The sequence below is a fragment of the Trachypithecus francoisi genome, unplaced genomic scaffold (genome assembly GCF_009764315.1).
Source record: "Trachypithecus francoisi isolate TF-2019V2 unplaced genomic scaffold, Tfra_2.0 Lachesis_group8, whole genome shotgun sequence".
Taxonomy (NCBI): Eukaryota; Metazoa; Chordata; class Mammalia; order Primates; family Cercopithecidae; genus Trachypithecus; species Trachypithecus francoisi.
In genome coordinates this window covers 96244299-96262286 of record NW_022681473.1, presented here as the reverse complement: position 1 = coordinate 96262286, position 17988 = coordinate 96244299, and the positions used below count along the sequence as shown (strand labels likewise).

At 38.4% G+C, this 17988-nt stretch overlaps 2 protein-coding genes across 5 annotated transcripts in view; one reads left to right on the top strand and one right to left on the bottom strand.

Moving 5' to 3' along the window:
- AASDHPPT (aminoadipate-semialdehyde dehydrogenase-phosphopantetheinyl transferase) overlaps window positions 1–10056 on the bottom strand; it is a 21931-nt gene extending 11875 nt beyond the window's left edge. The window contains exons 1-2 of the mRNA XM_033208017.1: window positions 9721–10056; window positions 7921–8146 (exon numbers count right to left, since the gene is read on the bottom strand). Coding sequence (XP_033063908.1) covers window positions 7921–8146; window positions 9721–9903 — 409 coding nt within the window. The 5' untranslated portion in view covers window positions 9904–10056. The remainder of the gene's footprint in view (window positions 1–7920; window positions 8147–9720) is intronic.
- The window catches only part of KBTBD3 (kelch repeat and BTB domain containing 3), a 27691-nt gene continuing 19578 nt past the window's right edge, over window positions 9876–17988 (top strand). For 2 of the 4 annotated variants that reach the window (XM_033208011.1, XM_033208012.1), the window contains exons 1-2: window positions 10201–10305; window positions 10909–11109. The gene's annotated coding sequence lies outside the window, so the exon portion shown is untranslated. Of the gene's footprint in view, window positions 10306–10908; window positions 11110–12389; window positions 12571–17988 lie in introns of all 4 variants that reach the window. The other 2 variants (XM_033208014.1, XM_033208015.1) reach the window with 2 other exon arrangements.

Below are 17988 nucleotides of genomic sequence, written 5' to 3'. Positions count from 1 at the left end.
ATGATTGAGATGGTGAGATTTTGCCACTTTTTGGGTTGATGATATTAACACTTACATGAGATTTAGAGTTAATGCTGGAATGGGCTGAGAATTGCTGATGCTGGGATGGGGTGAATTTACTTTGTATGTTAGATGGATATAAATTTTGCAGGGGGCCAGAGAATGGACTCTACTGGGTTGAAGGGTGTCTCCTGAAATTCATGTCCACCCAGAACCTTAGAATGTGACCTTATTTGGAAATAGAGTCTTTATAGATGTAATCAAGTTAAGATCAGGTCATACCTAATTAAAGTGAGCCCTGAATCCAATGCCTGGTGTCCTTACAAGAAGAGACAGACACAGAGAGGAGACAGAAAAAGTCATTTGAAGGTGAAGGCAAAAATTGGAGTGATGCAACTGCAAGCCAGGGACTGCTAGGAATGAGCAGAAACTAGGAAGAAGCAAGGAAGGATTCTTTCTTGGAACCTTTAGAGAGACCATGGCTCTGCTGACACCTTAACTTCCAGCCTTCCCAAACTTAAAGAGCCTTCTGTCACTTGAAGACACCATATTTGTGGTACTTTGTTAGGCAGCCTGAAGAAACTAATATACACGTAGATACAATTTAAATTATACATAAGCACACACATTCACGTACCCTTAGGAGCTTTAATTTTATGTCCCTGGAGTCAAATTTTCAGATGCTGGTTCATCATTTCTGAACTACAGATTGAGTATCCCTAATCTGAAAATCTGAAATCCAAAATGCTATAAAACTCCAAGCTTTTTGAGCATCAAAATTATACTCAAAGGAAAAACTCAGGGGAGCACCGTGGATTTCCCACTAGGGATATACTCAACCTGTAGGTTATTTATTTAACATTTACTTAACATCTCTATGGCTGTTTCTCAAATTGTAAAATAGGGACAAAGAATTGGGCAGATTAAGAATAAACATGTTGGCCGGGCGCGGTGGCTCAAGCCTGTAATCCCAGCACTTTGGGAGGCCGAGACGGGCGGCCTCCCACTTTGGGAGGCCGAGACGGACGAGGTCAGGAGATCGAGACCATCCTGGCTAACACGGTGAAACCCTGTCTCTACTAAAAATACAAAAAAAAAACTAGCCAGGCGAGGTGGCGGGCGCCTGTAGTCCCAGCTACTCGGGAGGCTGAGGCAGGAGAATGGCGTAAACCTGGGAGACGGAGCTTGCAGTGAGCTGAGATCCGGCCACTGCACTCCAGTCCGGGCGACAGAGCGAGACTCCGCCTCAAAAAAAAAAAAAAAGAATAAACATGTTAAACGCCTGGAACTACCAAGTATCTAATAAATATTAGCTCTGAAGCTGCTGTGAAAGTCATTGTTAAATGTGTATCTTCTTTTGTCAACTGTTTTTATGAAGTCCTTCCTATATTCATCAAGTAGGGCTTAAGTGGTTTTCCCATTGATATTTAGAGGGGCGTTTCACATCTTAACAACATTAACCTTTGTCTGTCAAATTTGCCACAAATATATTCTCTGGTTTGTGAAAGATGATTTAATATGAAATCATATCTGTTGACTTTGTGGTTTCCTTTTATCATTTTAAGCTTCAAAAGCCATCTTTCAGAAGTTTGCTCAAATATACAATTACACTGTGTTCTAGTAAGTGTTAATAAAACTTTAATTTTGTTAGAGTTGAGGCAATGACTTTCTGATATCACTCATAAAAAATGGTAAATGGCCTATACATTTTCTTTTTGTTAGTTCTGTAAATTACATCCAATAGAGTTTCCCAAACATTAATATGCCTAACAATCAACTGGGAATATTGTTTAAATACAGAAACCCGGCCGGCCACGATGGCTCACGCCTGTAATCCCAGCACTTTGAGAGGCTGAAGTGAGCAGATCACCTGAGGTCAGGAGTTCGAGACTAGCCTGGACAACGTGCTGAAACCTCATCTCTACTAAAAATACAAAAATTAGCCGGGCATGGTGCAGGTGCCTATAATCCCAGCTACTCGGGAGGCTGAGGCAAGAGAATCACTCGAACCCAGGAGGCGGAGGTTGCAGTGAGCCGAGATTGCACCACTGCACTCCAGCCTGGACAACACAGAGTGAAACTCCGTCTCAAAAAAAAAAAAAAATAGAAACCCTGTTGTACCCTCAGAAATTGTGGCTCCCACAGGTCTGCACTGGTTTCAAGGAATCTGTATTTTTAATGACCATCCTAGCTGATTTTGATACCCTGATCAAAATTTTAAAATAACATGCTATGGTCCTATTACTATGATAGAAAAGAAATCTAGGACTAAACGTACTCTAGTTTCAAGATAAATTATTTTATTATTTGGATACTAGCAGGACTGTTGCATTTTCCAGAAAATTTAATTCTGATATTCTATGTATGATTTATTCTCTATTGTAGTACAATATATATAATTTCACCCATTTTTAAGTATACAGTTCAGTGGTATACAGTACACTCATACTGTTGTACAATCATCACTACTACCTGTCTCCAGAATTTTTTATTCTTTTTTAAACTGGAATTAAATCTGTCTAATCCCAAATCTTGTTTGTTTCTTATCCATTTAATCTGTCACCTCCTTCAATAATATATATTTTCATAAACCAAATCTCTATGTTCAGTCCTATCTCCTTATTCATTCCCTTTCATTCTGGAAGTGTTTCTCAGATTTATCCTATATATCATCAATTCAATTTTCTGTAAAAGCTAGTCTATTTACAGGTTCCTATACAGATTCTTTCAGTACTGACGTTTGCGAGAAAGGAGGATTAAAGGTTTTGCAGGGGACAGAGTTGTATGTTTTTAACTTGAATTTAGTAATAAGGACAATTTTCTCTTAAAATTAAAATTAAAAAGGTTCATGGAGAATTTTTATCTCAGAGAAAAACATTTTTTCTAAGTCCTTTAGCTTTTGAAATTTTCTCATAGCTTTGTAAGTTTTAAAAAATTATTTTACATAGTTGGTTTGTTTTTAAAGGGACTGAGAGGCATTTGTTTTAAAAAAATAAGATTCTGGCAGAGCACAGGGCTCACGCCTGTAATCCCAGCACTTTGGGAGGCCGAGGCGGGCGGACCACAAGGTCGGGAGATCGAGACCATCCCGGCTAACACGGTGAAACCCCGTCTCTACTAAAAATACAAAAAATTAGCTGGGCGTGGTGGTGGGCACCTGTACTCCCAGCTGCTTGGGAGGCTGAGGCAGAAGAGTGGCGTGAACCTGGAAGGCAGAGCTTGTAGTGAGCCGAGGGCCGCTGAACTCCAGCCTGGGCAACAAAGCCAGACTCCATCTCAAAAAAAAAAGATTCTGCTACATATATTTTTCTGTGATGTGATATTGGCCGGGCACACTGGCTCATGCCTGTAATCCTAACACTTAGGAGGCTGAGGCAGGCAGATCACTTGAGCCCAGGAGTTCAAGACCAGCCTAGGCAACATGGAGAAACCCCGTCTCTATTATTATATTAAATATATATATACATATACATTCCAAGTCCCTTCAGGTTCATATAGACCTAACTAATTCTTTTATTACAGCTAATAATTATCTGTAGAATGCATCCACCATTAATTTATTTAACCAATTTCTATTAGTAGCTTCAGGTTTTGTTGTTATTCATAAATATTTTGGATAGAGTACCATAAACAAGATTGCTAAATCAAAGACTATGTATATTTTCAATTTTAACATTATTTTCCAAAACGCCTGTAGCAATTTCTAGTGCTTCTATCTATATGCTTGTTCTTTTTCAACATTTTCAAAAGCTCCACGTGTTTTTTTCCTATTTTCTGCAAATCTGATGGGCATCTCATTGTTACTTTAATTTGTATTACTCATCATTAAGGTAATAGCTTACTGACTACTTGAATTTGTTCTTCTGTAAGGTGCCTATTAATATTTTTTAATCACTTCATAGAAGCTCTTTATATATTATGGATATTGACACTTTACCAAATTTGTTATAAGAATTTTCCTTATTCTATTATTTATCTTTTGTATTTGGTTATATTTTTGGAATCTAATTATTTTAAAATTTAAGTATCGATTCTTTCTTTGATAAATTCTGAACTCTGTCTTGTTTGAAAAGAATTCAGAAAAAGATTTACTGCAACTCAACCTATTTTGTCCTAAAATTATAATTTTTTTTTTTACTTTTAAACTCCTAATTCCTCCAAATTGGTGTATATAGTATGTTTTACATCCACATGACTAACGAATTCTACCAGCACCATTTAATAAATAATCTTTTATTCACTGAATTGAAATATGTATATATCCTGGGCTCTAAGATTTAACTCTTCTAGTTGTCTATTCTTTCACTAGTACCATGCTCTTTTTAGTTTACAATGCCTAACACAAGTTTTTGAAACTGGTAAGGCAGCACCCTTACTATATTTTTCATATTCCTAGTCATCAGTTCTTCCATAACAACTTTAAATGCATGTACCCCAGTTTCACAGAATTTTTCATATTTTGGTATCTGCAAATCCTTTTAATAGGAATCAACAAAATCTCATACTGAGGTCATATACTGTAGAGAGCAGTGGTTAAATATATGAACTTTTACTTTTTAGTTAAGTCAACTTGGACAAATGTCTTAACCTTTTATATAAAGTAACAGTACTACTTACGCACTAGTCTTATGAAGATGAAATAATACCTATTAGGCATCTAACATAGTGTCACACACTTGTAGGAATTGCTCAGTAAATACTAGTTACACAATCAAATCGTACTGACAATGGAAAAAGACCCACCTGTAACTGGGAAGGGGGAAAACTCCTTGAGGGTGGAGACTTGGTTTTCCAGTAAGGAATTCAGAGTACAAAGTGACGTGTGACTTTCTAAAACTACTTAAAGGTTTTAAATCCCAAGTGCATTAAAAAAAAAAAAAAAAATTCAGCAAAGTTTATTTTGAAAATGTAAAGATGAACATGTAAAACCATAGGGGGAAAATTCTAGCCCTTTCCCAAATTTCAATCATAATTTTTATGTATTTGGTCTATCTATTTTGCCTTACTTTGTAAACATGGTCATAAAACTAAACAAATCAAAAGTTACCCTTTATGCTCAGCACTTCAAACACCTTTAATGGTAGAAAAAATTAGAAAACGAAGGGAAAACCTTCATTTAAATTAAGATGAAGACCAGGAAAACACTATTCTTCCTAAGAGTAAGAATGCACCGCCCTGGCATGTAGTAGGCTATATACTAGATACATTCTCTCCTGCGTGGCTGCAGCCAACAGTGGGAGAACAGGTAGAGGGAGGGAAATGAGCTGCACTCAGTAGAAACGGTTAATGCACCACGAAAGAAAAAGATTCTCTAAGTTCCTACAGGATTCTTACCTATAGAACAAGACGGAGTAATGGAATTGACTCTTTCAATGCACTAATGATAACCTCCAAAGCCAACTCTGTCTTTAGAGCTGACAATCTAGTAATGATGCTTAGTCCGAAACACATACTTTCCTTGCTGCTATCCTAAGTTTTGACTACCATCATTTAACAAGACTCTTAGGAAAAATCCCTTGCTCAATCTCCTCACTTACTACAATAAGTATAGCAATTGAAAGAATCTCCAATGAAGCAAATCAGTGTCTACTTCCCATCCTCATTAAGAAATCATGCTGTGTCCATTCATGCTTCAGAAATGAGTGGCATGGTAACAATACTAGTGACAACTGGAAAATCTCTCTTCTTTTCTGTGTTACTGGATATAGCAATAGCTTTTTTGCAACAAAATAAAGGAAAAGGCCTAGACATTGTGATTAGTCAAATAAGATCAACTGAAAAAAAAAGATGGTGGAAGCAGGTCTAATACAACATAATTAACAGGAAAACTAAATCTGAAATTTTTGCTCAACTGTCTTTCCATGATTTATTAAAAGCTTCAGTTATTAATTACTTGTTTATCCAGCACTGACCATAGCCAACACTGCCCATCAAGTTAACTGGTAATAAAATCTGTTTCTCAGAGGTATCATTTCCAAGCAGATAACAACCCACTGGGCCAATTTACTACCGTGTAGTTGTGCTGACTGCACTGTAAAAAACAATGGCCTTTCCATTTCTGATTTTAGAAAAAGTTCCTATAATGACAGCAGAAAGCTGTAAGAATATATGGGCTAATTCCCATGCTAAGAATCTTCTATGGCAGCAATTTTTTTAGAGTAAGCCACCTATATCCCTGTTGAATACCAGATCCTTTCCTAAGAAAAATGCACATGTACACATCCTACAAGATGTAGCAAACAATTTCAGGAGGTTAAACAAAATTCCTTGAACCTTATCCAGGGAATCAGATCAACAATCTGTTACAAGGTTTCCAAAATCACTAATAGGGCCTTGTTCTGAGCAAACCTGAGAATAGAGTTATATTGGAAAGGTTTGTGAGTAGGTAAGAGAAAGAGCAGCTAGTAGGAAAATGCAAGGTAAGGACAATAAAAGCAAAAGGGAGAAGAGATTCACAGCTACACTGAAGCCTACAACAGCACAGTGTTTATTCATTCATTTGACAAATATTTTACTATTATATACTAGGCAAGGTACTAAGAGATGTGATAGTGATTAAACTCTGATGTAGCTAACATGGTGCTTGCTCTCACACAGCTTTTAAGTATCAGGAAAAGATAATCAACCATCCTGATGAATAATCAACTGAGACACATTACTGGAATAAGGAAAATGTATTTTATGAGAGCCTACAACAAAAGAACCTAGCTTAGACTGAAGGCTCACAAAGCTTCCCTAAAGTAAAGTTAAGGTAAAATCTAACAAGTAAATAGGAGTTATCTATGCAGAAATGGGAGTGAGAGAAAATTAATACAAGACTTACAGACTGAGAGAACCACATATTCAAACCACATATGGTGCAGGCAGTATGGAGATTAGACAGTTTTACTATGAAATTAGGAAGATGTGGCTTCTTTTATTAAAAGGTTTCTTCTTAGCCTGTTACGTATCTTCTGTAAAAATAGCAGTATATACATCATAGGGCAGTTGAGAGCATTAAATCACAGAATATATCTAAAGCTCTATATAAAATGCCATGGCACATGGTTAAGTGTTCATTAAATGTTAGTGACAACGACAAGTATACAGTAATTAAGAGAACCTGTATTTAGTATGTATTAAATTGCCTGGGTGTACATTCAACCCCACCACAAATGTTAGTGGTCCTTAAAGCCACCAGTAACAAATTTCTAAGGCAATATATAAGCAACTTAACTACTTTAATAATGTTTGCTCCTCATTTTACTTGCATAAATGGGCTAAAAAGAGCTGTATTTAGATACAGAACAAAGAGTCGCCCGTTGGTATCCACTGGGGACTAGTTCCAGGACCCTCCTCAGATACCAAAATCTGCGCATGCAGCCCTGTGGAATCCGCATATATGAAGTTAGCCCTCCATATCCTCGGGTTTCATATCCCGCAAATACTGAATCTTGACATGCGTTTGATTGCGGATGCAGAATCTGGGGGTACAGAAAATTATTCCCAGGAGTAGACCCATGCAGTTCAAACTTGTGTTGTTCACGGGTCAGCTGCATATGTTATCTCTACATAAGGACTACGATGCACTTTACTATTGAGATTTTTTTAAAAAACAAACTAACAATTTAACTGAAAAATTGTGGTCAATGTTTAAGTGAAATAAGTCGAAGTGCAATTCAAAAAGAATTTCACTTTACCTCTAGGCAAAGTATTATATGGATCACCAGTAACGGATAATCTATTATTTATTTGTAAGTCTGTAACTATTCATGGAAATATACCCTTTTCAGATTTATGCTCTCCATTACCTTTCTGTACTGAGCACATTTTCTCTAAACTTAAATATCTCTAATACATCTCCTGGCCTGAGATTACTCAATAGGTAAGAACTGAGGCATCAAGACACTTAACTGCTGTACTACAAAAATGCAATGTTACCTGGAAAACTAGTCTTCATTATATCAATCCCAACTTGTAGCTCAGGTTCAGCAGCAAGCACCGCATAGTCCCCTTGATGAGAGATGTTAAAGTTGAAATTCGGGTAAGGATTCGATGAGTCCTTTGCAAGAACTGGCTTTCCTTTTGCAGTTCTTTGCAAACGAATATGATTCCAAGGGATATTCAATTTCTCTGCAACCAATTTCCTTATCATCAGACGACCAGCCTGTTAAGTACATAAAACATTTGGTATGTATTGATGTCTGCCAAAGATACAACCACACTACGTGTAAAAGTATTTTTTTTTTGCTTCTAAAATTTTCATTTTTAAAACTTTTCAAAATACTTAAGGATTAAACACACGTTAATTTAAACTTAACCAACGCTTAAGTAGATAAAAAGTTAAAGCCCGCCTTAACAATTCCCTCTCCTTTGCTAGCGACCAAAGTTAACAGCTGGCATCCTGTCAGTCTCTTCTGTATTTAAATATATGTGCATTTACATGTTTTTGCTAACTCTACATATAAACACAAACATGAGATTATACTTATGTAGTATTCTACCACATATAAGCTTTTAAATTTGTAAGTATTGGGAATTATTTTATGTCTGTACACATCCATCTGGTCCATGCAGTTTTAACTGTAGCATATTTCATAATATTATTTCCCCTTTATTGGACATTTTAGGATGGCTCTAGACCTGATGTCACAAACAACTTTGCAGTGACAGCCCTCCTGTATCTACATTTGTGCATATGTATTTCTAGATCCCATATATTGATCACCCAGCTTCAACGATTAGCAAGGCATGACCTATCTTGTTCTGCTCTCTCCCACCTCCAAATATTATTTTTTAAATAATTACTAAACACACACACACACACACACACACACAAGAATATAAGATGACAAAGTATGTATTTTTAAAAATATCTTTCAGATTTTTTTCTTCTTCAATTCTAACACTGACTTTTAAAAACTGCAGGCTTTTAAAAGTAGTTCATTTCACAATTCCTTACAAATTATAAGTGTAAAAAATTTTCACCAATGTGCCTTATAATTATCAACTAGTCAACATCTCAAACAGAAAGGTGTTTCAATATGGGACATTTTTAAGAAAAGACTGTCTTTTAAATGATGGTAATTCACGGTTGCTTCAAATTGCACCATATTTTAGAGATTATTTGTTTGGAAATCCCGTTTTCCATTTGTTGCTTCAAAATAATATAGCTAAAATAAATCTACATAAAATACTGTTTCCCATGGCATCTAGTGAGGAAGGTATCCTCTCCGGCTTCAGGTTCATTGGCTTCAATCCCGGGGAGCGCAGGGCTACGAACTATACCATACTGCCAATAATTTCTAGGGCCTACCACGTGCAGGGAGTCCTCGGAGAATGGTGGGATATTTAACAGGCAGAATATGCATGGGTTATGAACCCACGCAAAGAAAAAAAATAACATTTAAAGACATAAAAACATTCATTACAAAAAAACACAATTTTGTCGGCCTTCCCTACATTTATTTCATAGTTTAGGAGGGTGTCCATTTGAAATAACAGGGGGAAAGAGATAATTTTTACAGCCATCGCGGCCTCCGAGGCGGTTACAAAGGCCGTGGAAACCAGGCCGTGCGTCGCCCGCAACTCCGCAGCGCCGGCTGCTGTCGCCCGGACCGGCCACAGGCTCCACAGCGAGAAGGTCGCCGCCAGCGCGGGAGTGTGGGGTCTCCACAGCCCGGCCCGCCTCCCCCAACATCTGCTTCCTAGGCTGTAAATACCAAAAAAGACCTGTAGTACCATGGCTGCCTTAGCGTCCCGGGCAAAGACGAACTGGCCAATGCGCTCCTTCTCCTCGGGCTGAATCGATCGCACTGCCAGCAGCCATTCGGCTCGGCTAGGCAGCCAAGTGCCGCAGGAAAAGGCCCAGCGCACGCCCTCCATGGATGGCACCAAGCAGAACCGTTTGGCAGGGAAAACCATACACTGCAAGCTGACCTCGGCGTTACCTCGGGCCTGATGGCGCGGTCGCAAACGTGGCCCCACCCCCTTCTTCCTGGCGTCCGTGCGCAGGGGGCGGGACGTCGCTACGCAGATGGGCACGTGGTCCACCGACAGCCCTCCCAGCCCGCCCCCAACTCCGCCACCTCCTCTCGGAGAAAGCAGCTGGGGGCGGAGACGGAGATCAGCTCTGCGCTTTGCGGCATTGTATGACGTCACGTGGGCGTGGCTTCGCGAGCGAAGGGCGGGACCAAGGCCAAGAGCCCGGCAGTTACTCCACTCACACTTGCGGAAGAGTTGACGGGACAGCGGTGCAGGCCAATCGCAACCAGTCCTCTGGAGGCAGGGAGACTGGGGTGGAGACTTCGGAGACTGCAGTTGCAGGTGGGTGAGCTCCGGGGTCTGAGGGAGGAATGGGATGGTAGCCCTTATTCTCGGGGTCTGGGTTGGCCCCTGTGGCCCACAGAGAAGAGAATGTCCTTGGCTTCAGCTGCTTCATGTACGGGGCACGAGAGAATTCCACCTCTAGGAGGGGGTCTGCAGTGGTGCCCCCTGGAGTTGTGCAACGCGGCAGCCCTGAGTTGCTTTTTTCCCTACCCCCATCCCCATCGGCCTAAGACCCACCCTCGCACAGTACGTTCCCAACCCTTTAGTAGCAGCCAACCTGAAACCCTCTCTCCGAAGGCCGAGCAGAGGCACTAACCCCAGTGCGGGACACCGACCCCGCCTGAATCAGAGGCTGCCAGCGAGCAGCTGGGCTAATGCTGGCTGTTTATTTGGGGCGATGAAGCGACCCAGGTGCTGTTTTGCTATTGCCAAGCCTGGGCTAGAGCCCTAGCGAGAAAACAGGATTCCATTGTTGAGGCATCACTGTTTCCATCATGACAAGAGGTCCTTGCTCTAGGCGCAGAAACAAGTAAATAATTTTACTCAGTTATTTTCTCAGACTTTGCGAAGGGTCATATTGATGTATGTCTGTTTCCTTAGTTGTTCCGTGTAGGCTATTGTTGACTCTCGTATGAAAGCCCACGCGATCCAAGTGCCCTGCAGGTTTTGGTCCAGGGAAAAGTTGGTCTCTGCAGATGACTGTAAATGACTACCTGGAGGTCGATTAAAGTGCAGTACTGCGGGATTCAGCCGATTTCCTTCTTCCTCTGACTGCCCGGAAATATCAGCCAAAGGCCAGCGGTACTAATTAACACAATTACCTACCTATGATTTCTGTCCTATTTAAAATGGGTTCTGTTATGTTTTTATCTATACTTGTCTTCATTAACTTTTCGTGATATCATAAGCCCCCTGAATCCCTCGAAAGTAGATGGGATTCTGAGCACACACACACACAAATTCAGATCCCCAAAGGACAGTAAAATGAATTATTGGCTTAATATATCATCTTAGCTAACCAAAAGCCTGTGTCAGCTGCCATATTGAAAATCTGGTTACCAGCTGCAGGGAGCTTACAATCTGGTAAGGCAAATAAATCATATGCATAAAAAGTACAATAAGAGACGGTGTAAAGATATGTAAGTAATATTAATACCCATATCAGCAATGATCATAACTCACTTCTCCATTTTTAGCTAAGAATCATATAACTTTTCCTTCCTGTCGTTTTAAACTGATTTTTGTAACTTTGGTACATTAAGTTTCTGTTTCCAAACACTTCTGTGTACGTTATTGCGCATGTTCTGTGTACTAGTTATTACTGATGGAGACAATGAGCTCAGAAAGAGAATTTCTTTAAATTTAGGAATTCATATCCCATTATTTTACCATCGAACAAGAGCTCTGTGTATTAGATCTATGCAGCCTAATACACAGTAATTTAGGGATTATTTGTACTTGGTCTAGAATGTAGAATATTCTCCCCTTCTCCCATTATCACATTCCTTGTTTCCTCTGTATCATTCAGGCCCAAATGTCATACCAAACAGAATGTCTTCGTTCACCCAGTGTAAAATAGTTCACTCTTCCCACTTCCAAACCTCAGCCCCAAACCTATTACCCTCGTGAACATATTTTATAGGTTTGTTGAATCCCCTTCCCTGTGTGCTTTTAAAAATTCTCCAGAACTTAGCTTAAACCTTCTCTTAGGGCCTACTTCAGAGTACCTTTTTCCAAAACAGTATTGTTTATATAATTCATTTGGCAGTTATTCTAGTATTGCCTTATGACATCTCTCCTATTGTCCTGAATTATTTGCATGTAATCTTGCAAAATAGAATGTATAGTACTTGAGAGGGAATGTCATGTATACCTTTTACAAATAGTGTACATGAGTAAATATTATTAATGACTCCACAATAGATTTATTACTGTTCAGGGTAACACTGCTTTTTATATTCTATCTGCCTTTACTTCCCTCACTTTTATTAAGGAAATGTAAATATACAGTTTATAACTTGCTTAGTTGTATTAAATGAACCCAACAATTTTATTAAAATATTTTTTATTGCATTGGTCAGGGGAAGAAGAGGACTAAAATAATAGGGGCTCACTCAGTCTGTAATGATCATCTTGCTTGGTGCTGATCTGTGGCTTCTTAGCAGGATTCTGAAGGATTCGTATTCTATTTCCAGCTCTACCACCAATTGTCTGTGTAACTTTGGTCACACAGGATCCTACGCATGACATAACCTCTTCCAGGTATTAATTTCAATGGAAAGGCATTGTATGAGTCATCTCTAAGTCTAGGTGTTTTTTAGATGTATTCACTAACTTTTTATTGGGTCACAAACTTTATTCTACCTCAAACCCTTTTTTTGTCCCCCAAGACTTATTTGAATAGCTCCATAATTCTACCAGTTTCTCAAGGAAGAAACCATGATGCTGCTTTTCTTTGATTCCCTATATCCAATCCATCTCCAAGTGTTTTTGGCTTTACTTCTAAAATACAGCTAAATCCATTTGTTTCTCTTTATTAGTATAACCCACCATCATTTTTCATCTGAAATATTAATCAGTTTTCTAGCCTGCCTGAGAAAGGGGAGCACTCTCTTCCAATGTCTTCCATGCCATAAGCACAACCTGCTTTCAGAGCTAAATCTAGAAATCCATGCCCTTAATTCTTATGTTATATTGCCCTCTAATTAGACTGAGAAGGAGAGGCCAGTAAGGTAGGAAACCTGAAGAATGTTGTGGCATAGAAATTAAAAAGACAAATGTTTCAAGGACTAGTTAACGGTGTGAATATTCCTAAGAGGTGAAAGAAGATGAGGAAAGAGAAGTGAGAATTTAGCTTCAAGATGGTAGTGTGGTGACATTGACAAGGGCAGTTTTAATGGAGTAAAAGGAATTTTATTGTAGTGAGTTGAGATGATAACTAGAGGTGACGCTACCACAGAGTGTCCTTTAAAGTTTTTCTGGATTTAGGAAGTAGAAAAATGGAATGGTAGCTGGAGGGAATAAAAGGTCAAAGGATAGATTTTTGTTTGATGTTTGTTTAAAGATGGAAGATACTAGAATTTGCATGCTAATGGAAAATGTCCAGTAGGGTGGGAGAAACTCTTAATGTATAAGAAGGAAGGGGTGTGTGTGTGTGTGCGGTGGGGGGCAGGTGTTCACCATTCTAAAGTAGACTCCAGCGTAGAGGACCTTGTCAGTGTTGTTTTTAACTGTATTTCTAGTATCTAGAATAGTGCCTGCCACAATATTTGTTACTCCATAAGCTATCCAATATTTGTTGAATAAATGAATGACTTGGACCCTACTTCTCTTCCTTGCAATTCATTCTTGACATATTAGCTAGAAAAATATTTTTTTTAAAAAATGATGTCATGTCACTGTCCAATTTAAAGTGATCAGCCATTCCTATTTCACTTAGAATAAAATCCCAGCTCCTGTGACCCATAGGATCCTGACTGAGGTAGCAACTGCCTTCTGCAGCCCTATCTCCCGACACTCTTGCTTTCATTAGCTACTCCAGCCACACTGGCCACATTTAATTTCCTAAAACTGAAGGACTCCTTTCCCTCTGTAGGGCTTTATATGTGACTTCTGCCACTAATCCCTTACCTTATCATTCAGTTCTCAAATGACACTTCAGAAAGGCTTTCCCTAGTATTGTAGTGGCTGAAAGCAAGGGCTCTCGAGCCAAACTGAGTTCACATACCAACTCCCTGCTTACTTGCTATATGATCTTAGCCAAATTACTTAAATTATCAAAGCCCATTTTCTCTGTTTGTAAAGTGAAGATAAGTATCTACTTTATCCAGTTTTTTCGAAGATTAAAAGAATATATGTAAAACATATAGCATGGGGCCAGGCATGGTGGCTCATGCCAGTAGTCAACAGCATTTTGGGAGGCTGAGGCATGAGGATCACTTAAGGCCAGGAGTTTGAAACCAACCTGGGTAACATAGTGAGATCCCATCTCTAAACAAAACAAAACAAAACAAAACAAAACAAAACAAAACAAAACTGGGTGTGCTAATGCACACCTGTAATCCCAGCTACTCAGGAGGATGAAGTGGGAGGACTACTTGAGCCCAGGAGGCTGAAGCTTCAGTGAGCTGTGATCCTGCCACTGCCCTCCATCCTGGGTGACACAGCAAGGCCCTGTCTGAAAAAAAAAAAAAAAAAAAAAAACACAGTACAAAGCATGGCACATAATAAGCACTATATAAGTGTTCCCTGTTACCCCTTTTGTTATTGTCTGAAATTGAATGCCCCCATTGTTCATTTTCATTTCCACTTCCTACTTGTGGCTTCACAATACTTATAAAAATTTATAATTATTTATTTGCATACCTTATTTATTATGTTGTCTTCACCAGATACTGGACAACAAAAAAGCAGGGACCATGTCTGTCTTTTATTCTCTCTTTAACTGTAGTGCCTAATTCGGTGCTTGTCATATAGTTAGCATCTATAATAAATATTTACTAGAATAGGCCAGAAATCATGCTGTATATTGAAACATCAGTGACCAAACTAAGATCACTGCAGGACCCAGTCAAAGCCCAGATCAGGCAGAGCACAGCTTTAGTTTAATGTTCTGCTTTTATTAAGTGGCACATGATTTTTGTCATTACTTTTTATCAAAGGCTTCATTCTTAGGCTTGACTCTTGTACCTTTATTCAATTATTTAAATCAAATTTTAATGGAAGCCTTTTTAAAAAAGGATAACAGAATCACTTTAAAAATTGAGTCAGCGTTTTGGGCAGGAAGGTATTTCATTGAAGCTGGGGTGCAATCTTATAAAGTACACTTATTTTATATACTACTAAGAAAAATGCCAACTATGACACAACTCTTTTTTTTTTTTTTTTTTTTTTGAGACGGAGTCTCGCTCTGTTGCCCAGGCTGGAGTGCAGTGGCCGAATCTCAGCTCACTGCAAGCTCCGCCTCCCGGGTTTACGCCATTCTCCTGCCTCAGCCTCCCAGGTAGCTGGGACTACAGGCGCCCGCCACCTCGCCCAGCTAGTTTTTTTTTTTATTTTTTAGTAGAGACGGGGTTTCACCATGTTAGCCAGGATGGTCTCCATCTCCTGACCTCGTGATCCGCCCGTCTCGGCCTCCCAAAGTGCTGGGATTACAGGCTTGAGCCACCGCGCCCGGCCCACACAACTCTTTATCACTAAGAATTTTTTCTACTTATGCAAAGAGCCCTCTTTTAAAAAAAATCCTGTAATACCCTTGCACCTACATACAAAGAACAATATAAGCAAAATTAATTGGCTGAGGCACTCCTAAAACTTCTTAACATTCAAAGTGTCTTTTCATTGATTTTCAACTCAGAGTCTCTGTGTCCATGTTTTATTTTTATAATATCATTCTCTGTTTAGAGCATTAGTGAGATATCATTTCTTAAACCAATGTCCATTATTATCTCCCAGGTTTTCTTCCAACATACTGATATCCATTCTTCAAATTTAATACACGTGTAATGACAAATATGTCATGACTACTACCCAACCAGAGTGATTATAAGATGCCTGTCAGTTTCAGATAAGTGTGAAAAAATTTGTGTCTTAAAATCAACGAAATAACGTAATTGATTTTGAAGAATATTTGAAGAAAAATAATTGCCTTATAAATCTTTTGCCAATAATTGAGAATTGTTTAACAGTTAATAATGTTATTGATTTTAATTATTATTTACATATAATTTGACAGGATTAACTTAATATTCATTGTATCATTTAAGTCTCACAACAGTCCAGTATCATAGATGTGTCCACTTTGCAGATTAGGAAGCCAAAGCCTCAGAGAGCCTAAGTACGAATCACTACTAAGTAGGAATCACTAGTAAGTGATGAACCATTTAGAACTATTTCTCTAGTTCCAAATGCCATATTCTTTGTTATTTGCAAAATACACTTATACAAGTAGGATTTACTCAAATGAAATTTAAGAAATGAAAATATTCAGCTCCTCGGATTTGTCATTCTGTATAAAATGTACATGGCAGACTTTTTTTTTTTTTTTTTTTTTTTTGAGATGGAGTCTCGCTCTGTCGCCCAGGCTGGAGTGCAGTGGCACGATCTTGGCTCACTGCAAGCTCCACCTCCCAGGTTCACACCATTCTCCTGCCTCAGCCTCCCGAGTAGCTGGGACTACAGGCGCCCGCCACCACGCCTGGCTAATTTTTTGTATTTTTAGTAGAGACGGGGTTTCACCACGTTAGCCAGGATGGTCTCGATCTCCTGACCTTGTGATCCGCCCGCCTCGGCCTCCCAAAGTGCTGGGATTACAGATGTGAGCCACCACACCCGGCTGGCAGATTTTTTAAAACAGTGTTACGAAAGTGAATAGGTTTGTGTGATTCTTATATATTATTTTAGGATACTTGAAATTTTCTAGTAAAACTTGTTTTTGTTACTATTTGTAGGAATAAAAATAACTTTGTGTTTACATCATGTGGTCTACTTATTCATGAACCATGAGGCTCAATAGACTTAATCCAATATAGGATCTAAATTACATACATGATTTTCATGACAATAAAGTTAATTAAAAAGTGTTTGTGGTTAGAGTTTTAAAAATTGATATTCTCAGGACCTAGCCACTATGCAGAAATACAGTTTTTATTCTTTTGGAAATATCTCCTTTAGTCACCTTTTTCCTATTTTATTTCCTACTTATTTTAAAATACAGAGGAATGATTTTATACCAATTAAAAAATTATGTTTTATTTGCATTTTCTATGTTTTGAGCAAGAAGAAAGCTGGAACATCAAAATAGTTTCTGAATTGATTGATCTTTTGTTATCTTTTAATATCTTAAAATAATTACACAACAAGTTGTAAAGATAAAATTTCCATGTACCCTTCACCCAGTTTCCCCAAATGGGTACATATATAATAATAGTAAAAGATCAAAACCAGGAATTTGACATTGGTACAATGTTTGTGTGTGGTTTCTTGTAATTTTCTCACATGTGCAGATTGCTGTAACCTATCTAAATCATGTGTATCAAACTTTGTCCCTTTTTAATGGTGAGTAGTATTCCATGGTATGGATGTACCATGATTTGTTTACTCTTTCACCTATTGTGCAACATTTTGGTTGCCCTCAGCTTTTGGCTATACAAGTGAAGCATTATGAAACATGTAGAGGCGATTGTGTACACATAAGCTTTTCTTCTAATGGTCAGCAGCATGATTGTTGGGTAATATGGTATGTGTATGTTTAGTTTTTTTAAGAAACTGCCAAACTATTTCTGCCAGCGGTGTATGGATGATTCAGTGTCTCTGCAAGCCCTCAGATATTTGGTGTTGTCATTATATTTTATTTTAGCTATTTTGATAGATGGGTAGAGATAGTTCATTGCAGTCTTAATTTCCATTTCCATAATGACTAATGATGTTGAACATCTTTTCGTGTGCTTATTTGCCCTCTGTATATTCTCTTTGGTGAAATATCTCTTTGTGCCTTTTGCGCATTTTTTAAATTGAATTATTTGGTGGTGTTACTGGTAAGTTTTCAGATTTCTTTATATATTATTTCTTTATTGGATTCAGTTTGCAATTTTTTTTTCCTGGCTCATAGCTTGTCTTCTCATCCTCTTAAATAAAGGGACTTTCACAGAGGAAAAATATAATTTTGATATAAAGTCCAAT